General features: G+C 32.0%; 1 protein-coding gene across 2 annotated transcripts; it reads right to left on the bottom strand.

Annotated features, from left to right (window-relative positions):
* Positions 1-13,074: 13,074 nt before the first annotated feature.
* Positions 13,075-19,898, bottom strand: LOC129306408 (uncharacterized). Of its 2 annotated transcripts, none has more exons than XM_054947011.1 (14): positions 19,572-19,898; positions 19,407-19,469; positions 19,033-19,088; positions 18,852-18,932; positions 18,662-18,735; positions 18,174-18,256; positions 17,671-17,777; positions 17,416-17,558; positions 17,291-17,338; positions 16,552-16,604; positions 15,431-15,515; positions 15,266-15,332; positions 13,608-13,721; positions 13,075-13,368 (listed from the first exon to the last, which is right to left on the bottom strand). In XM_054947011.1, exons 1-14 carry the CDS (start codon positions 19,745-19,747, stop codon positions 13,271-13,273), a joined length of 1,248 nt encoding a protein of 415 aa, XP_054802986.1. In that variant the 5' UTR covers positions 19,748-19,898; the 3' UTR covers positions 13,075-13,270. The 2 variants fall into 2 exon arrangements, 1 of the variants encoding a protein (XP_054802986.1); XR_008592208.1 differs by lacking the exon at positions 13,075-13,368 and adding an exon at positions 14,290-14,421.
* Positions 19,899-23,161: the final 3,263 nt, after the last annotated feature.

Genomic DNA, 23,161 nt, shown 5'->3' on the forward strand with positions numbered 1-23,161 from the left:
AATTGTTACATATACCAAGATTTAAATTCAAAGTTTGAACCTCTAATTTATAACTTTTATTAATAAATACAAATAAAAAATAAAAATTTTTAAATTAAATTTGAATGATCCAAAATTCATTATCGCTCAGCAGAATGACCATGGAGGGAATCCGACTCTGAATTTAACATACACAAACACAATACATGAGAGAGATGAGAGACGTGCACACTAGCTGGAGATCGAAGGATTTGATTCACGAGACACATAATACAGGGATACGTTTGGCAGGTGAAAATTTTGACACATAGTAAATAGAATATAGTAAAAAATGAAATTAATAAGCTAGCTCAAGTAGCATAAAGTATATAACGGAGTTTGGGTACACATAATTGATAATGAGAAAATGGGGGTGTTTAGAGATTTTTATCAAAACCATGGTTTGGTTCACATTATGAGAAAAGTCGGATTATACAACTCCAAATCCCGGATAAAATTTGGATCAGTTAAACAGACTCACCAACTAGGCTAGACAACTTTCCAAACCTTCTCAAAGTTTGTCAACTAGCCTATCTGAGATCGTGAAGAAAAGAGAGCAGAGTAAGAGACGAGACGCTAAGAGCAAAGGCATGAGGAAGTCGAGTATGAAAAGATAGGTTTGAGAAACTGAAGAAAAGAAAACATAACATGAGATAAGAGGTTGAGAGCAACGCTTCTGCCAAGAACACCAAAGACCTCTTGGATCTAGTGGCACAAAACACTTCGCCTTCATGAGGTCACTGGTTTGAACATGTGCTGGGGTGTGTGTTTGCCTGTTCGGACATACGTAGGGGTTTAAATTGTTGAGTTAAAAAAAAAAAAAAACAGAGAGAATACAAGAAAAAATTTGAAATGAATATTCTATTAACTGTTCATGTGCAGATTGATTTATTTATTTTCCCTGCCTTCTCATTTTCTTTATAACTAATTTTTAAAGGCAGTATCCATTACATCTCACTAGGGGTGAAAATAAATAGTTAATTTAGATTTTGACCAAATAAACCTTAAGCTGTGTGATTGTGTGATAAGTTAAAAGTCCTAAGTTAAGCCTTAAACCTATATAAAGACATTTTTTATGACTTAAGCTTGAGTCTATCTAAAATCTAACATAACCTAATCTAACCTAAAAATCTATTTCAAAATTTATTTAAATATAAACCTTTTAAATAAACTTACATATTAGTTTTAAACATTTTAAATATGTTTTAGAACGATTAAATTCTATATTTACACAACATGATTTATCAATTTCAATATATGAAAATTAAGATAACTTGTTAACTACAAAACAACAATGAAATAACAATACTAAAATTAATATTATCATGCCCACAATACCAAGTGTGACCAGTAATACAAGGGTAACCTTACTTCATAAGTCTAATCATTATGTGTGTGTACTCCTTATTGCAATTTGGGGGGGGGGGGTTTATACCTTCATGGTATAACATCAAATGACATTATAATTCTCATTGATTTTTGAAAGATTTTCATTAAATCTCCTTCAGGAGTTAGATAAAACTATTTAAAACAATTAAACAATAAAAATAAAAAGGTGTATATCTTGCCCGGTATTTGGAGCAACTATTAGAAACAACAAAACAATAATTTAAGTTTATCATAACAAGAAATACAAATTTCCAACAAGTAGAGGGTCCCTTCTGTAATGCGAACAAAGGAGATCAACGTTCCTACTTTCTGGCATACGAATAATTAAATGATGTTCCATAGTAAGGCTCTTACTGAAATGATTACAATACAAATATATTCATGTTTACTTTCTCAAGATGAGAGGATAATACCTTAATAATATAGATTATCTAAAGCACTTCAAATACATAAACACAAACATGGATAAATGTTTACCGACACAATACCACAACATAAATTGCAGAAATAATATAATCAACAAGTGTGTGGAACATTTTTGAGCTCATTATAGTAATAAAATAGACTTTGTAATAGAAATCCTAGGATCAACTCATCCAAGATTTAGAATAAGAATTTCTCTTCAAAAATGAGAATTTTGAGAAGAAAAAACACATTTCTTATAAAAAAAGTGCCTTTAGGGGAATCCATACAACACAAGTTATTTATCATGGACACACAATCCATATGGGTAAATCACCAATTCGGTGTAGCTCGGAGACCATAAGGAACAAGCATAGACGCATGGTCAATAAGGTAAAGTAATAGATCCGGTGTAACTTAAAGCCACGAATATCAGGCACAGCTCAAAACCATGAATAACAGACGCAGCTCGAAGGCTATAAATGATAGGCACAACTCGAAGGCTATAGACAATGTAAGTAAATCAACATACTTGAAACTATAATACAATAACGTAACACAACTTATAATCGCATTTCCACTCGAGGCATATCCTCGTCTATGCATAAATATTTCACTAACACATTTCAACACTCACTTCGTTAAGTTCGAGTCAAGACAGATGTAAGCAGGCTGTACTAATAAAATTAATTGCTCCAAATTTTAGAATCTGAGAGCATCATGGTGTATTATCTCTAGGCATAAAGTTCTATATCAAACTATTGTCGCAAATTTCCATGAAATCAGCAATATGATTGATTTGCTTGTTTCATACTGCAAAGTAAAACAGATAAGCCACCATTTCACCAACCAAAAAGTACAACTCTAATTGTGAGAAATGCGCATTATTTTGTCTATCCAGCCTTCTCAAACTAAGAAATCTAAAAGCTTGCCAAGGGAAGAAACATCTAATAAACTACTAACTTTCTATAAAAATAGAGGTAAATCGTCGCAATGCACACAACAATGATTCATGAAGAAAGCAAGGTATTTGGTTTCAACGCCATCAACAAACAGAGCTTTCAATATTAATGATTTCATTGCTTATTTATTTTTCATCTCAAAGAGAGATTAGTGATAATTTTTATCAGCCAACAGAAATGTCAAGAACACATAACAGGATGAATTGTATCTCAAAACAATACAAAACTAGATCATAATTGTTCTTTGTTCCCCACTCATCCGTAAGACCAAGAACAACAACAACAATAAGCCTTTATTCCACTAGGTGGGGTCGGCTACATGGATTGCAAGATGCCATTGTGCTCTATCATTTATCAAGCTTTTAGGAATATTATTAATTAAGAGATCGCGTTCAATAACTTTTAAGAGTGTTCTCTTAGGCCTTCCTCTACCTCTCTTAATCGAACTCAAAGTTATATGTTCCACTCTTCTCACTGGTGCCTCTCTTAGTCTTCTTTGTACATGCCCAAACCATCTCAACCGATTTTCTACCATTTTTTCCTCAATAGGTGCCACCCTCACTTTTTCACGTACGTGCTCATTTCGAATTTTATCTTTACGTGTATGTCCACACATCCATCGTAACATTCTCATCTCTGCTACTCTAACTTTATGCTCTTGCTGTCCCGTTAGAGCCCAGCATTCACTACTATATAACATTGCCGATCTGATAGCAGTGCGATAAAACTTTCCTTTAAGTTTATTAGGCACCTTACGGTCGTAAATAATTCCTTTAGCTTTTCTCCAATTAAACCACCCAGCTTGAATTCTATGTAAAATATCTCCACTGATTTCGCCATCATTTTGAATAATGGCTCCCAAATATCTAAACTTTTCCACTTGAGGTATAATTTAATCTCCCAATTTCACTTCCAAATTATTATCGAATAGTCCTTTACCAAATTTACAATATAAATATTCCGTCTTACTTCTACTCAGACGAAAACCTTTTGACTCCAATGTCCTTCTCCATTACTCAAGTTTGCAATTAACCTCTTCTATTATCTCTGCTATAAGAACTATATCATCCGCGAAAAGCATACATTTCAAAATTTCCCCTTGAATATGTTCCGTCAAAACATTTAAGATTAAGTTGAACAAATAAGGACTCAGAGATGATCCCTGATGATGGTGATGATCCCCAAGTCCTTTCTCCACTGCTTTAGTCGAGTATTCTAGCTTGAAGAGTGTTGACTCTTAATTTATATATGTCATGTGTAATATCAACATCTAGTAGCAAGATATTGTGTATGTGTGTCTGTGTGTGTGTGTGATGATTTCAGTCTTCAGGAAAATAAAAGGAGTTTAGTCTCAGAATGCCATGCAAGTAAAGAAACATATATGAGATGGTATGTATAATTCACATTAGATAAAATAGCCTATAAAGTATAGCTCTAACTTCTTAAACTTACAAATTTGCATTCGCTCAAGTAAATTCCTTACCAACAAGCATAATTCCCCTGAAATGAAACAGGATACAGCTCAAAGTGATGATAACAATTATGATGACAATCCACTCGACCAAGAAAAGGACCTTGGCTGTTGGTATAGCTTTGATTGATTTAAAATCCACTTTTTCTTTCACATTTAAAAGAATCATAACCAATATGTAGAACTTTAGAAAACGATGGTTTCCTATGCAACAAATGCCTGCAAATTAAAAAGCTATCATGATTGACAATACTATACTCAACTAGTTATTCAAAATAAATATCAAGCATTTAGAGATTGCATTGTATTTCTAATTAACATCCGTACACATTTCATCAAACATGTGTGCACAAAAAAATTAAAACATAAAACAAGCATTTTAATTCATAAACTACATACCATATACTTCCAAGCAGCACCTTTGTCGCTCAAATTTCCTTCAATTTATCTTCTTCAACAAATTCATCTTAAAATCACAAATAAACAGCATCCAAACTTCCTTATACTTCTTGTAGCATTCAAGAGAAAGAACTATAAGAATACCTATTTAAGTTTCTCCTCTCCAATGCATTAATAAGAGAAATTCCCCAATTTTTCTTTCCATCTAAACACCCAGTTATAGAAAGGAGGGGAAATTTTTGATTCATCACTTCCAAACATCACAGTGAACAGAAAAGAAAAGAAGGAAATAAAACCCCTTAACCATATGCACAGGAAAGCCATAAAAGAGGGAGAAATTCTAGCTTTCTCGCAATATAACAGAGTAGAATGATAACATGATCCCTTCTTATGAAGAAATGCCTCCCTAAGAGGTAGTGGCACTATTTTTATACTGCAAGAACTAATGCTAGGAGTTGACGATCATAAGTTAACTTGTACCAGTTAGAGACAGAAAAACCTTTACTATAATAAGCAATAGGATGGTTGTTTTACAAAAAGATAACTCCAATCCCTTTCATCGATGCATCACATTCAATTGTAAATTCCTCTTCAAAGTTGGGTAGTTGTAAGACTAGGGGCATCATCAATGCGAGCTTAAGGCAATTAAAGGCCTTTTGAGCTTGCTCAAACTATAAGAAGACATCCTTCTTAGTCAATTCAGTGAGTAGTCATCTAATGATCCTGAAATTCTTCACAAAACGCTGGTAATACCTTGCAAGGCCCAAGAAACCACACAATTCCTTCACATTTTTAGGAACATGCCATTCACGTACTGCCTTCACCTTTTCAGCCTTAACTTCAACACCTTGTGCAGAGATTTTGTGCCCTAAAAAGGGAACTCATGGCCTCCCAATAAAGCAATTTCTTAAGTTGGCACAGAACACATTTTCCTACAAGCCCCTCAAAACTATGCGTAAGTTATGCTAGAGCTGTTGAAAAGAGGAGCTATACACCAGGATGTCATCAAAAATTCTAAGAAAAATTTCCTTAAATAAGGACGAAACATATTGTTCATAGTAGCTTGAAAAGTAGCTAGAGCGTTAATTAAGCCAAAAGACATAACTGTAAATTCATAGTGCCTGGAATGAGTACAAAACACGCTTTTATGAATAGCCTCGAGCCATCAAGTAACATTTGGATTTGGTGGTATCCAGAACGAAGATCAAGTTTGGAAAAATAGATAGCTTCATGTAATTCATCTAATAACTCATTAATGTTAGGAATTGAATACTTGTATGGGATTGTAATGCAATTAACCTTTTGGTAGTCAACACAGAAATAAAAACAAGGTAAACTTTTTAAACAGTGGTTCCAAATTGAAATATTGGAATGGGTCAAAGTCAGTAGAAGCATCTATTCGATTACAACGCATAATACTACTATCATCGATTTGAACTCCAAAGGTAGAAATAGACTGGGTAGGGAGATGAAGTTCCTAGACTAACACAATAGAAATTAAATTATGTGTGGATACACTATCCACTAACAATAACAATTGTTGAGAGCCTAACTTGCTATTGAGTTTCATCGTTAAACCTAAATTACTACCTAAAATGGCATTAAGTAAAATTTTGGCCCCTTTGGTTGTGTTTCTTTGAGTTCAACATCTTCCAAAGGAGGGATAATCTCCTCACCATCCTTTGTGACTTCCATTATGAGAAAGAGCCCTTACATCAATGCCCATGCCTAAAATTTTCTCCACAGTGTAAGCAAGGCCCTTCTCCCTCCTTCTCTGGTGCTCAGCGTCTATAAAAGATGGTCCGGCCGAGATCGACGTTATTGGTTTGGGTGAAGAAGACAACACTGTTGGAGGTCTGTTCGCGTTGGAAGACACGTTTGGGAATCTCTAGGTCTGATCACGTGCCAAGGTAGAGGATGAATTAGTAAACCAGGTCTGGGTTTGAACTGTGTTAGGCTTAGGTCCATGAGAACTTATTTTTCCTTCAAATTCTAAGGCTAGGCTAAGTGCATGGTACACGTTCCTTGGCTTGTGAATTTGAACATTAGCACGCAACTCTTCCTTTATTCAACTAAGGAAAACATCGAGAAAACAGTGTTCAGGCCAATTTTGCGGAATCTTGTCGATATTCTTACACGGTGCCTATTTGTCTAATGCTGCAAAGATGTTCATCTGAATTTTGGTATTCAGGTGGCCCATACTTCTCTTGCAAAGCCTTCGCCAACTCTTCCCAATACATCAAGGAACGCTTTGAATTTAGCCATAAGAATAAGTCCAAAGCATCTACCTCTAAAGACATTGAAGCTATATTTACCTTTGATTCTTCCTGTGTATTGTAGTACCGAAAGTATTTTTAGCCTTAAGAATTCATCAACGAGGGTCCCCTCATTGAATTTGGGAAATTCAATTTTGCTTTAAGGCGGATGAGGACCCCTTTTGTAGTAATAATCTAACTCTTCTTTGCTTTCTTCATCCAAGTAACAGCGTCTATGTAGGCCTTCTAGAGTTCTTCTATTTTTATGTATTGCAGAGGCTTCTAGGGCCTCGATATTTTCTTGCAATAAATTGAGCTTCTCAAGTTTTGAAGCTATGAAGGCCGGGCAAGCGGATTATTATTTTCTTGGGGGATCGTTAGATGAACTGTCAGGGTGTTGGTTTCTTGACCTGTACATGTGAAAACCATGCTCTGATGTCAAATTGATATGTGCTCAAGTTTAACAAAAATAAGACAAATAAATTTACGAAGGTAATATAAAATAAAAATTTCATTCTATATTTCTTAATAACTAAACTTAAAAAAACTTTTAAAGAATTTAAGAAAATATTTTATTGACGAGGATAAATTAACTTTTGAATTATCAGTCATATTTATAATACAATCTAAAATACTAATTAAAATCTAGATAAATAGATAAGTAAATAAATATTGAATAAAATCTCTTCAAATTTATATGTGAATAACATACTAAATAGAATATAAATAACTAAATCTATCCTAAAATATTTCAAATCAATCAAATAATAATAATGAAATCAAACTTAATTTATCTTTTAATGCTTGCATTTTGAATAAGTTTGAGAATTGTATCTAGAATCTCACTGGTACTAGAACAACAACCACACGAGCAAGGGAGGAGAACAAAGATATGATGATGCCAAAAATGGAGAAGGAAGGCACAATTGCGAACTTTGATGGAACTTATGCAACAGTGAACGCACAGCAACCCTTACGTGTACACACCGGTGAATGGAAAGAGAGAAGAAAAGGAAGGATGAAGGAAGAGGGTTTTCAGTTCTCTCTCCGGTACAGACGTCTCTCCTGAAAGAAAATGGAAGAGGAAGCGTGTAGAAAAATGCGATATGTGTATTTTTTTTAATACAAGAACACGGAAAGACCGTGTGAAAGAGTACAGAAATTAGGTCATGCTAAATTCTATAAGAGATTTGCAATCTGAAAGCGGATGATCAAAGATAACAATATCAAAATTTTCTCGAGAGGCTTGGCAAGCAAGTATGTCAGTGCATTTGTACGCTTCTCTAAACATGTGATTAAAAGTAACTATTCAATCTTTCATGACAAACTGTCTAACTCTCTTGATAGTATCAGATAAAGGATGATTGCCAGGAGTATTATGCTGAATAAGTGAAAGGGCGTCAATAGATCAGAATGGATATTGATTTTAGTAAAACCTGCGTTCCAACAAAACTGAAGACCTTCTAAGATTCCCAAGACCTTCATGTCAGTAAAACCCTTTATATGTGAATTTTCAACCAAACTTAAAATTCAAAAATTTTACTGCATACTTGTGGGCATTGATATGAAATTAAAGAGTTAATTAAATAATCTTATTATTTTTGATAAGCTAGGTGTAAAGGGTGTCCTAAATTAGGACTTAATCATCAGACTAACTATAGTAAATCAAGGACTAACCCAAAAGGATTATCTTATAAGAGATTAACCTAAATAAATTTTTAATATGTATTTTCACAAACGATTTAATATAAAAGGATCCCAAATCTTTAAATATTTCAAGAACTCATATCATTCAATTAAACATATGCAGAAGCATGATAAAGGAAACACATCGACATGGGAGAAAAACTTCCTCCTTTTATTTTCTTTTTATGCCTTACTCCATGATACATATATACATATTTACAACATAACACTTGGCCACTCAAACCCTTTCATAACTGGCAGCGAGGGGCCAAGGTCTCAATCACATTTATCACAATGACTATTACCTAATCATCATAATCTATATATCATTTATTTATCAATAGCCCATCATATGCATGAATTTTCCTTTTCATTCACATATAATTAATATTAACTGCTCACCCTTAGACATAAAACACAAGGGAAGATTATAACAACATTCAAGTTCTCAAATTAAGTAAATATTAACTATTTCTACTTGATCAAATATTTTAGCCCATTAATATAGCACAAACATCAAACCACATTTCCCAAGGCCCAAAATACATTCCCACCAAACACAAAATCCATAATGCAAGTGGATCAAGAATATATTATCCTAGTTGGTAATATCATAAACTAAATACACATATCAAAATAAAAAAAGAAAGGCCTACAGAAGTGATTACTATCACTTGGCCTAATACTCCTTTCCTCTGCTCTTCTAAGATGAGCTAACTCCTGTAATATGTTAAAAGAGAGGGGCGAGTACAACCACTCAGTAACCAAAGTACATTTAAGTTATACAAATGCATGAGAATTAATTACGAATGCAAGTGGCTAATAAATTTATCAAGGTGACCATGTAAACAATCACATTAATAACATGTTAATCACATTACCATTTAACTCATATGAATAATCTCAAGAATAAAGTCAAGTACAAAGTTTACACAAATGCCACATATACATTATTCGCATAATTACTACATGTTCTCATTTCTACATTATAATCATATCCTTAACATAGCCATCAATCACTCAAATGGCATGATAATAATAATATGCATGATCAATCTCTTCCTTATATCCCCCTTTATTTTCTCTAACATGAAATTCGTGAGCCAACAACCGGAAGGGATCGTCCATGTGGTGAGACTACCCAAGGCCTTAATCATATCATGAGGGGCTACCGGGTCAGGGTTACCTCACTCACTTATAAACATAGTTTTCCCCAAATCACACACTATGGGGTGTCATATCAAAAACTAGCTCTACCCAAAACTCCAGGTAGGCTAGTAGGGTCAAGTCCCTTAATAGAAACAATGCTACAATACCTTACAAGGTAAGTAATGGCTATAACCCCTAGGATTATTGGTTAATAGCCAAGTACCATATGGATTTTGCATAACCGCTAACTCTTTCACTAAAGCAAACTCCCCTATATGATCATGCTCATGAGAAAATGCATTTCAAAAACTCATATATATAATTCACAATTATCCCATATGCTCGTCAACTTTCTTGCTTAACAAACATAAAAAATCATCATATTTCAATCATGCCTATTGCATCAATTTTTATATTATCATATAAAATCACATTAGCATCATATAACACTCAACATACTCATATACAATTCATCACTATACATAATCCGCAATTTATAATCAAAAATGTATACATCCTCATCAACCATCAATCTCATTACTCACACCAAGTAACAATTAACTTGGTCATAAATCATAAAGTCTTAACCAAGCCACATGCATTACAAATAACTATTTCAAAATTTAGATATATATATTCTTTTGTTTCACCAACATAATTAATTAATTAATATACAAATGCATAAAATAGATTTTTCCGATTACCTCAACTTTTGAGAGGTCAAAGTTACTCCTCAAGTTACAACACTTCAAAACTTTCCAAAGTTTGAATGGTGTCAAAAGAAATTAATCTATAATTGATTATATCTCAATATGTCAATAATATTATTAACATAATTTTTACTCATACTCTAACACCTAAGTATTTATTTTATTTTATTTCATTTTTTAAAATCTTAGTCTTAGCCTCTTGAGTTATAAAATTTAATTTCATGTATTTGAATCTATCTATTTGGTTCAATAGTCTCCTTCACAATAATTTTATTCAAATAATTTTTTAATATCAAAATTTTCCTTTTTATTCCAAAAATTCGCCATAAAAATACCCAAAAATTATAAAACTTGATTTTAAGCCTAGAATCATTATTCTGTAGCCATAATAATTTATTTCTCATCTCAAATAATCATCTAAATATCAACAAATCAATTTATATTTTTAAATTTAACCAAAAATCTACCCATAGGAATCTAGGGATAAACTCAAATGTCTCAAATTATAATTCTATCAACAAAATAATACTCTAAAATATTTATTACACTACCAACAACCTCAATAACCAGATTTACTCATCAAAAATTTATCCCTCTTTCAAATTCTAGATTTTCTAAAATCTCAGAATCTGCAACTCAAAGGGAAAAACGACTAAGAAAAAAATATTTAAAACACTTATCTAGTCTTAAAATACTTAAAATCTTATCTGAAGTATTCTATTGTGGAGCTTCACTTTCTAAATCAGCTCTTACAGCCACAGTGTCGCTCGCTCTTTCGCTTGCTCTCTATTCGCACCCGAGGCAAATGAAGAAAGAAGGAAGAGAAATAAAGATGAAATACGGGAATAAGTTGTTTTAAAAACAAGTGTAGGTCCTGCATGCTAATCCACGCCTCTCTCTCTTTCTTTTGTCTTTTTATTAATTTACACAGTACAAAGCCGAATTGTTTGCCCCATCTCTTCATTTCACATTTCTTTTTTTTTTGCATTATTTACACCTCAATACCCACACAAAAGCAAAAATTACTTTCTCTCCCCTTCAATTTTTTTAATGTTCCTTTTCCTTCTTCTTTCTTTCTTTTTTTTAATAATATTATCATTACTATTTTTATTTACTATAAAATCATAACTTAAGATTTTAACCTAAATTAAATTCAATAATAATTTTCTAATTAAAATTATTTATATCTAAATATTCCCCCAAAATTACTCATTTGCTCTAAATTAACTTAATTAACCTTAGGTTAATTTTGAGATGTTACACTAAGCATATGAACAATTTATATAGGAAACATAAATCATTGATATATAAAAAATGAACAATTAATGTAAATAAAATTTACAACTTTCATTGTGCCTACATTAGTTGTTCATTTTTCATATATCAGTTATCTATTTTCTCTACATGAATTATTTATGCACCTAACTTCACTGGTTTATGTTTATAATGGTGTTATGATATTACCTATTTTTCAATTTTTCTATTTTATATTATTTATTATTAACAATTTAAATAACTTTTAATTAAAATAAAATATGCATCTTTAAAAATAAGACATTCTTTAAATTTATTTTTATTTTGTTAAATAAATCAAAGAAAAAAATATTATAATATCATATGTATCGTCATTAGTGTTACCTTTTAAAAGTCATGTTCTTTCTAGTAATTTACACATTTTAAGTGCTTTTAATTTAAATTATCTAAGCATCTCCATTTGATTAAAATTAGTTTTGAAAAACAATATCCAAACATAAATCAATGGCATAACAAAATCAATTTTGCGCAAATACCATTTTAATAATTTAGAAGAACCAAATATCAAAATGAAAATTCAAAAATATCAAGAAAAAATTACTCACAAGGACCCAATTTAAAAACTATTTATTCCTGAAAACCTCAAGTATTAAATACTTTAAGAGACACTAAAGTTTCATAATTTGAGTGTTAAATACTTGAACTTATCATCTGAAATAAATAATTTCTAAATTTTATGAATAATTTCCCCAACTATTAAATTACCCTTGGTCAGATCAGATTCCAGCATTGTCCTCCAGATGTCACGTTTGTATAGAAAGTAACAGGCGAATGGGTACGGAACTGGATACGTATGGAACTTGCGTCTTGCATGGTGAAGACTGGAGAGTAGATAAGGAAGAAGAATAATAAGAGAGCTAGACGTAAATAAATCAACATAACATTACTAAATATTTTGTTTGTTTTTTAACGTGTAATTATAGTGCAAGACAAAAATAAATCAACATAACATTGCTAAATATTTTTTGTTTTTTTAACGTGTAATTATAGTACAAGACGAAAAAAATCATGAGAATGGATGAAAAATTGCACAAACCTCACATCCCACTTTTGAACTTTGGTGTTGCAGAGTAGGAATTTGGAGATCTGCTGTATGTCTTGAAGCATTCTCTCATAATTTAGTCATAATCAACTGTTCCTTTTTAACTTTGGTTTTATAAAATTATTGTAAAATGTTTCATGAGAGAATGCAGGAAAAATGTACCAAAATTTTATTCTTTAAAATTTCCCTGATATATTGCCAGGTAAGTCCATGAAGAGTAGGAAACAGGGCGCTATCACAAGAAACAAAACATTAAAGGATATTAAACATGAGTATAAGCAGCCTGAGATCTGCAAAATGAGAACTATTTGATCAGCTTCTAGTTAAAATAAAGATTCTTCAGTTAAAAAAAGGGCAAAAAAAGGACCAATTGAGCAATCAACTATCTCCATCGTTAATAACAGATGTATTGAAATTACATTCGCCGGATCGAAGCAAGATGAATGCAGAGAAAATTTATCACATTTCCATATTCAGGCTTGACTATTGCTGAAACCGCCATCATCCATCGCACCATTATCCATCATTGAACCACAAGTGAACCTCCACACAGAAGCACAGTTTTCACTCCCTACATTAAACAAGCAGATTGATTGGTAGGTGCCGATAAGACTTGTGAAACAGCTTTGACAACCATAAAGTGAATCATGGTTAGCTTAGAACTGTCGTCATATCTAACGTCACAACATCGAACCAGGAAAACGAAGGAAAGAATAATGATGGATGAAAGAACCCGACAGTGAAAACAGTCTCGAATTGTATCCAAAAAGAAAAAGGGGGAAACTCATAAACATCGGTCAATAGAGGTACCACTCAAACACAAATCCTCGTTGTCCTCATCATCAGGGATTACAAATCTTCGGTGACCGGAGGAGGATACTGCAAGTGGCAGAAATGGATGGAAAGAGAAGCCATTTACAGTGTCTGCAAAAGAAACAAAATCAAAAAAGCTCATTAATTTGGAAAACTTCCAAACGGCTGATAAAGTAGATATTTAACGCACATTAGCAAAGCTGTAAATATGATTATATTTTGCACAGTTCATTTAAAATACCATAGTTCGCTGTATGCCCACTATTTTACTAGACTATAAAAATAAGAAATTCAAAAAATGAGAGTAACAAGAGAACAACATGATGAATCAGAGTTAAAAATGGGGTTATCATCAGAACTGAGCTAAGCTGAAAGATTAGACGGACAGGCAATCGAGATGGTTTTAGAGATAGGAAAGCATCACTATAAGAGAGAAATGTTGTGCAATTAGTTAATGGAGATTGTTAGTAACTTATTTGGCTGTCAATTCTGTTAGGAAATCTTAATTGTATCCCTGTCAGTATAAATAAGAGATATATGGATGTAAATCTTGAGAGTGATTTAAATAAGAGGTAGATGAATGTAACTAATAGAGTGCGTTTGTGCATTTTTTATTTGGGTGAAGTCAGTGTGTGCATTTTACTATGCAACAATAAGTATCAGAGCCCAATTCACACACCCATCATAAAAATGCACGACCATGTCATGAAGATATGAACAGACATCACTGAATGCTGAAACTCAAACATCAAAAGAATTGCCATACTGGAGTAAAATTTGAGAATTAGACAGACTATCCTCTATCAAAGCCCTGCACCCAAAAAAGTTCAAGAGAAAGTCCTTTGATCATGGCAGTCGAAGAAAATGCAAAAAACGTCCAGAAGATAATGAATCCAAAGATTGACAAGACGACATAGAAGTCCAGTAATCAAGCCAACGAAGTAGAAGACTGAGGACAATGAAGATGACTGCAGCCAAGAATGTTGCCTCTGAGAAATTTCAACTACCACTGGACTCTGATTGATCAATTGACACAAGAAGATGCCAATCTTAATAATAATCCAACATCAAAGAACCATAAAGGAGAAGAAGATGAAAGAGATGATGAAGACAACATCAAACAGAAAGATTCTGCAATTTTGGAGAATAATATTTTTTTGGATAAAACTTCTTGTGAATTGAGCATTGAAATTTTTACCATCCTTCAAGACAAGGACCATTTTCCCAGCCCAGCTTCTTATGTGGCTAGTAAGTCAGTAATCTGATAGGCTGTTAGTGCTATTAAAACATATATATATATATAGGGATAGAAGCATGTAAAGTGCGTGAAAGATTTGAATACTACTGCGTTTACATTGTAAATGTATCATTTGGAGTGAGATAAAAGCGCATGAAGAGAGACGAATTGATTAGGGATCCAAACCAAATTTTGCACTCCTCTTTACTCCTCGGTCTCTAGATCATCTAGATCAAATTTGTAAAGTTAATAGTCTATTTTGATATGAACCATCCCGAGAAGGAGTGAAGAGGTGAGTAGAGAAACAAATTTAATACGGGATCATTGAACAAGCCACAAATTTGAGATCAAGACCAAGTTTAGGAAGACATAAAAGCATATAAAGAGTATAGCCACTAGCATTATTTAAGTATAGTACCTGATGCAGCTTGGAAGCATGAAACCCATTGCCCAGTTCGAAGATCATATATATGAACTAAGCCATCCTGACACCAAAACATGCAAAAATTATTAAGAACACCTAAATGGATTTTAAGGCAACATTGTTTCTAGATAATAGGAACAAATAACATGCATAAGATACCTGACCACCAGTACCAAGATGCTGTCCGGAAGGCTCAATATCAAACAGTATCCGCTGATTGGTGTTTTCTGATGATCTGTATAACCTAACAAAGAGGTCCACACGTGCAGCCATCTCAGATTTCAACAACCATAATAACAAAATAAATGACAAATTTTTCTAATACAAAAATACTACAATGTCAAAGGAAAACCAATGCACATTGACATAAGAAACCAAATAAGGGATATTAAATTTTATTGTGTGTGTGTAAGTCCTCACATCCTAAAATTTTAAAACTTGTCATATCTTACGTATCATATCCAATACAAATACCTGTATCGGTGTTACATAGCAAATAGCAAACAGAAACTTGAAAATGAGCCCCAAAAAATGCCATCTGGAGTTGACTTTAGTATGATAACGCCTCTGCTTTTTACAAAACCAGGCTTAAAAGAACACATCATTGCTAGAAGGTAATTGATAGAAAATATGGCAGATATTATTCTAGAAAGAAATAATTGTTTTTGCATTATTTAGTATTTTGTAGGTTTCCTTCTAAGGAAGGAAATCTGACTTGCTCTTGCTTTTTGCTCTTTATATATTTTAATCTACAAGTTGAGCTTTCTTAAGGGGAAGGAAAGCTTAGTCTATAAATAGACTAAGTTACCATTTGTACTGGACGTCTTGGATGATGAATGAATATTAGAAATGATATTTTGATTGTTCTCTCTCTCCCTACGTTCTGATTCATTCTCTCTTTCTCCCCCTCTCTGTTCTCGATTTCCATCTCTGTTTCTGCTGTATCTCCCTCTTCCAGCTCTGTTCAAATCAATACGAGCTTGTGCGTGTGTTTTGCATCATAATGTGAAACTTCAGCTTTCAGTTTCACATATCTAAATGGACAACAACAGTATTTGAATCTAATTAACAAGCATATCATATGTTCCCAGTTTAAAAAAGACGGTAAGTCTAGATTGTGGTTCAATTTTATCAAGAAGTTTGACATAAGTTTTATACATTCCCAATTATCCTGCATGTGATCATGTAAACCCGATAATCCTATATATACACCTCAATTTTCTAGCATTCATGAAAAACATACATAGATAAACCACATTAGATGAGTTAGAGAATAGTACTTGTAGACACAATCAACGGTTTTGCGCACATCCCAGCAGAGTATGTAAGGGTCCTTCAAGAAATGTGAATGTTAAAATATGTTGACAGGATACAAGAAGCAAAATAATGCTAACATACAAAAGCTATATTTGTCAGAGAAGTATGGCCAAAGGGCCAATTATCTGTAACAAGAATACGATCCAACATAGCTGCATAACAATTTAGGTTGTGAGAGTTTACAAATGGAAGTAAAAGCAAACAGCAATCAGATAAAACTGGCAATCAAAATTCAAACTGTTTGTGAACCAGGATTACATACATTTGAAATCCACGCAACTAATAATAAGAAAATATGTATTCATTTTCCACCTTTGTAAGCAATGTCTTTAGCACCATGGTCACAGACCGCAATCATCATATTTACTTAAGGAAATGCTAGCTTATGAGAGGATACTTCCTCATTTGTCCAAAATGGAGGTGTGAATTCAGGCAACAATCTGCTAAAAACTAAAGCAGATGTATTCGATTCTCACACCCTAAATTATATAGTCAACTGAAGCAGGCACCAACTCGAAAATTTCTGGTGATGATGGGAATTTACTTTTTTAAGGTTTAGTTATAAGCCTGAGTAACAGGATTGTTCTCAGGGCAAATGCCTGTTAGAAACACGTTAACAAACACTCTAAGCAGTATTTCTCTGTAGCATTCAATTATCCTTAGTCTAGATAAACTGAGAAAAGAAAAACAATTAAATATTACCTTCCGGCCTCCAGTGTATAAATAGTTTCCATCTCTAGAGAACTGGACCTGTAGAAGGGAAAAGTTTTTGCTTACTTCGTAATTTTATCAAGAGAACAAGTTCTTGACAAGGAAACCAGACTTACATGTGTAATCCCACCTTCTTGCCCATGCAAAACATACAAGAGTTCCATATTATCTTCCCTGTATATAGCAGTAATTTGATTGTATGAACCCATAGCTAGCATCCCCGTATGAGATGGAGAGAAAGCCATTGCAGATATAATGCCTGAGTTAATAAAAACTGAATTATATCTTATACTTTTAGCATATCTTCAGAAAATTTGTGCCCTAAAATATTTGCCAAAATAGTACTTCAGAGCTACAATTAGAAAACTTACCCAGTTGGCCTTCTTTGTTATCTTTCACAGTAGAATGCAATTCAAAATCTCTACCAGGCCGATGTAAATCAAACACCCTAATAGATTTGTTGTATCCAGCAAATATCCTGCATGATGAAGCAAGAGCATTAATTTATCATTCATCTAGGGACAATGATGCACACGTTTATCTACCAAGTCTGAACATAGATGTGCACGTGCACCCATTGAGAGAGAGAGCATGACCAAATGTTGTCAAAAACTTGAAAAATTAGATGACAACTCAGACAATTACAAGACAATTTTAAATGGAAAAATCCATGATGTTAATATTGTCATCTAATTGGAATAAGGTATTTATCTTTTGCTAGCAGCATTAATAATTGATATAGTAACCTAAGAATTAGTATGGTTTAAACTTTTAATTTTCTAAGGAAGCACGTAAAACCAAATGGTCAGGAAAAAATATTACATATGTAGTAACTCCTTAAAAACTATTAATCCTTGAAAAGTATCTTGCATACTTAGTCCCAGCTGGGTTGAATGCAATTGAAAAGGCAGCAGTGATTTCATCCATAGCATCATAGGCTCGGTATGTACAACGCAGCTGCAAATTTCAGTGAAAACAGTTGTCAGAAATCATAATACCAATAGCAATACAAAAACCAGTGTGACCTCAAATTTTGCGTGTAACATCATTGAGGCCTTGTACTTTCAATTTTGGGGAAAATAATAAAATTCCAATATTCAACATTTATTGAACACCGTCAAGATAGACATGATTTACGCTGCCTGTTTGATTTTGCTGAGTGTCCTTGTGTATGTATACATTTTCACATGGTATGCTTGTTATGCAGTAAAACAACATGATCATAATACTAATTGGCAAATTGCAAGATTTGCTGTAATGTATTACAATGACTCTCTCATTAAGTGAGTTTGCTGCATGGCCTCTGTGCTACACGGATAAACTTAAAATAAAATAAAATAAAACAATGCATCATAATAGTACCTGGCCTGAAGTAGCATCCCATAGATGTATTGGATGGTCTCGGGTGGTAGTTGCAAAAACATTAGTCACTGGATCTGAAACATGGCCAAGCTTACCAGAAATGTCAATTGAAGCCTGGAGAATGTATTTTAGAGTCCAGTAGAGACTAGAGTATGCATATTCTCACATTAAAAGCATTCAATTGAAGCACCTGAGGCAGACATGTAAGGATACCAACAATAATCATATACAGACTCTCCTTCAACCATGACTATATTTGCAGCAAACGAATCTGTAGAGAAACAGTAATCATTACACAAAGTCATAATCCTCTTCATAATGTTCAAAGTTTAATGAAATTTGAAATTAAAATTTTAGGAAGGCTTACTTACCATCTTCTGTAGCTACAGAACAAAGATCAAGAGGAAAACCGTTTTCATTCTCTGGTCTGTCAGAATAAATCACTAAGTTATCACATGGTAATATTGAAACAATCCGATGCTACAAATAATAAATGCAAACGAAAAAACACAACTCTGGTTCAAAAAATCCAGGCATTAAATGTTACAGGCAATAGAAGTATCTGAGCCATGACGAAGCATTGATAGTGCTAACTGCTAACATAACAAATATCTCCAGTCATTACATTCCAATTTTCTTTAAGATGATACACACGAGCATAGTAGCGTCTAAGTGCATCCATTCCTAGCAGCCAAAAATAAAAATGTAAAATGTAAAAAAGATGAAGATAGCCAAACAGACTTACAGTACGAAAAGTCGGAGAGTGTTATCGTCGGAACTCGTAAGAAAGCAGGAACCATCAGGTGACCTGAGAGCAGAAAGGAAAAAGTAAAACAACGAAGGCGCGTTTGTTTTCGCTCACGCAACAGATGGCGATAGCAAAGAGCGAAAAGATTGAATAGGGTAGTACCATTTAACGCCCTTGAGAAAATTGTTAGGGTTTGAAGGAGTTGTGAACTGTTGGTGGAAATGGTAGATTCTCTGCGCAGGGATATTGAAGTTAAGCACAGGCCAGGAGCATTCTTCCTTGCTAGCTTCGGTAGCTTCGTCGGCCAAACTGTGCTGATGGTTCTCTTCTTCTATCATAGTTCTCTCCTGAAGGAACCGAAAAGCCGATGCACAGACAAGCCGATACTCCAACAGTGAAAACCCAGTATGGCTGCCTAACGTTCGGCTTCAAATGGAGTTCCCCGCTCAGCCTCCTTCCGCATCTTCCAGTCCAGCTCTGACCACACGGCAGAAGTGACACTCGCTCCGCTTGGTTTTCTTTTGGATGAAAATATTGGATATTAATTATTGTATTTTAAAAAAATAATAATAATTTTTTTAAATTATATAAATCATAATTTAATATCTTAAAATATTAGTATTTTATTAAAAATTTTAAAAAAAATTATTAATAAATTAATTTATATTATTAAAATATCCTTAATTTTGTCTTAAGTTTTATTTAAAAGGTCACAATTTTTATTTTTAAAATAATAAAAATTTAATAACAAATTACAAATTCATAAAATTCTTAATATTATTAAAGTGTTGGGAATAATAAGTGTCAATTACAATTTTATTTAAAAAATCACATATTTTTTTTAAATTACAAAAATGTAATAATAAATTATAAGTTCACATGTTAAATTACTGATATTATTAGCATAAAAAATAATAAGTGCCAATTACAAGTTTTATTTAAAAAATCACAATTTTTTTTTTTAAATTATAAAAATACAACAGCAAATTACAAGTTTACATGTAAATTTCTTGATATTACTAACGTTGTAAATGACAAGTGCTAATTACAAATTTTATTTAAAAAATCACAACTTTTTTTTTAAAATTGCAAAAATGCAATAACAAATCACAAGTTTGCATGTCAAATTTTTAATATCATCAGAATTAGAAATAACAAGTGACAATTACAAATTTTATCTAATGAATCATAATTTTTCTTCTTAAAATCATAAAAATGTAACAGCAAATCACAAATTCATATGTCAAATTCCTAATCTTGCCAGGGCAATTTGTCAATTTGAATCAAGGACAATTTGATTGTTTATATTAATTTATTAAAGACAAAAAAGTCTCTAAAGACTTTAGTAAAATTATGACATTTTGAGAGATCAAATTATCATTTATATAATTTAGAAGGATTTTATTGTCATTTTTCCTTTTTAAGTCATACCTTTATTTTAAATAATATAATATAATTAAAATATATCTATAGTTTTTTATAAAAAAAATTAATTATTTGATCCTTGTAATTTTGACCAAATTGTAACTTAATCCCTAAATTTTGAATCGTTATAATCAGTCTTTGAAATTTTAACTCTGTTATAAAATAGTCACTAAACTTTGCCTCTTACCATTTAGTCCCTAAAATTTTAACTTCTTAAATATTAATCTCTATATTTTAAAAAATAAAATTATACAGATTAAAAATATTTTAAACTTTTAATATTTATAATGTTTATAAAGATTAGAATGGTTTAATAATTTAAAATATTAGTAATAAATTTTAAATATTTTTAATCTTTATAATTTTATTTTTTAAAATATAGGGACCAATATTTAAGAGATTGAAACTTTAGAGACTAAATTATAAGAGGCAAAGTTCAGAGACTGATTTACAACTGAGTTAAAACTTTAAAATTAAGTTATAACGAGTCAAATTTTAATGACTGAGTTATAATTAAATTAAAATTATAAAGGATTAAATGATTAATTTTTTTTATAATCATGAAAAAATTACTACTGCTAATATCATACGCCATCGCACTATGACATGAGTATATTATTGCATATAATAATTTTTTAAAAATTCCACAATCTGAACCTAAATACGATCCATGCATGTTTCATCTCTAAACAATAAATTCATGGGCATTTGAGATTTTAAGCTCCTCTTCCTGTGCAATGTCACCTTAACTTTTAAAAATTGTATAATATTATTTCTATCATCAACAAATATTAACTATGACCGTTAATTTTCTTAGTCATTTGTTGTAAAATTTTATTGTCGTTATCTCTAATTTTGGGATTTTTTTGTAATTTTTTGTTTTATTTTGTAATTGTTGAAATCTTTTCTATAATTTTTTTAGTCAACTAACAATTAAAGTTAACTTTTTTAATATTAAAAATGCTATACTATTTTAAAAAGTTGAAGAAAACATTGCAACAAAAATAATTTTTAAATGTTAAATGTAGGAGTGTTCAGCTTGTACCATCATATCTAGACAGGTTTCATCCCATCCCAAAGACAATTAGGATAGAACTTTACAAGATAGGACAAAAAAGGAGTTCAGAATGAGACGGGACACAAAATTACGATTGGGACGTCCCATCCCATCCCGTCCCAAATATTATATATAATTTTTTATTTTAAAAATATATATTAAATATATTAATTATAATAATATCATTTATACTTATATCAATTATAATTTTAATACTTGCAATTTTTATATAAAATTAAAGTTTTTATATTAATAATTTTAATGACATAAAGTAACAAGGTGATACCTTTCTTTATAATATATTAATTATATTAATATAATTTAGTCTTATATCTATCTATTCAATAACTTTTATTTATATCATATTTCTTATTTTATTTTTAACAAAGTAATTAACTTAACACATTTCAACTAAAGTAGAAGAAAAATGATTTAATGTTATGCCTTGACTTGCCTGTTATTGCTACTCCTATAGCCTATAAATTACTTGTAATTACTATCATAATGTGTAGTAATTAATGTAATTCAATAATTGACTTAAAATTGATATGATTTATGTACTTGTGTTGTTTTGATTTAAAACTTAATAAATTATATGATTTAAAATTTTAATGAATGTTATTATCTAGATCTTTATTCGACATTGTCTGATTTATTGAGACAATGGGACATCCCAATCTCATTTTGGTCCAGTCCCAATTCCTAACGGGACAGGACAATTTTTAGGACAGGATAGGACATGGACAAAAATTTAGTTCTGATCTTTTATTCTGGACGGGAGACAGGATAGGGGTGTCTTAATCCCGTCCAGTCTCATGAACACCCTTAGTTAGATGTATAATTTAAAGATGAAATTGCCCTTTAACCCAATATAAAACTTAGAGTTAGGCAAATAAAATATGGGCCAACCTACACAAGCTAACGTTTTGGCAAGTTGGGTTTGGGCTAGCCGGGCAAGTAAACGGGTTAGGAAAACCCAATTTGCGCATCAGCAAGTTGGTTGGCCAAACTACAAAATATACCTTGAACCTTTTCTTTGGATGATTTAAAATTTTCTAACAGCACATGCATACTTGTTAAATAAGTTCAAAAACCACTTAGAGTATGTTTGATTCAAAAGGAAGGGAGGAGAGGGATTTTAAGGAGAGGGGCTATATGGAGGGAGGTGATGGGAGAGATTTTAATAATATATTGTTTGGTTTAGAAAGAAAGGGAAGCTAATAATAAGTTGATCATTATATCCCTAGTAAGTTTAAATTGTTTTTTTAAT

This window comes from Prosopis cineraria, unplaced genomic scaffold (genome assembly GCF_029017545.1).
Source record: "Prosopis cineraria cultivar Desert tree isolate PC_DT_omini unplaced genomic scaffold, ASM2901754v1 PC3, whole genome shotgun sequence".
Taxonomy (NCBI): Eukaryota; Viridiplantae; Streptophyta; class Magnoliopsida; order Fabales; family Fabaceae; genus Prosopis; species Prosopis cineraria.

Excerpts from the sequence above, each read along its gene's own strand:
- LOC129306408 (XM_054947011.1), bottom strand. The coding sequence starts at position 19,747 with ATGATAGAAGAAGAGAACCATCAGCACAGTTTGGCCGACGAAGCTACC. Across the intron at positions 16,605-17,290 it reads TATACACTGGAGGCCGGAAG|GACCCTTACATACTCTGCTG; the intron begins GTAATATTTAAT and ends CATTTCTTGAAG. Across the intron at positions 15,516-16,551 it reads ACCGTTGATTGTGTCTACAA|GTTATACAGATCATCAGAAA; the intron begins GTACTATTCTCT and ends CCTCTTTGTTAG.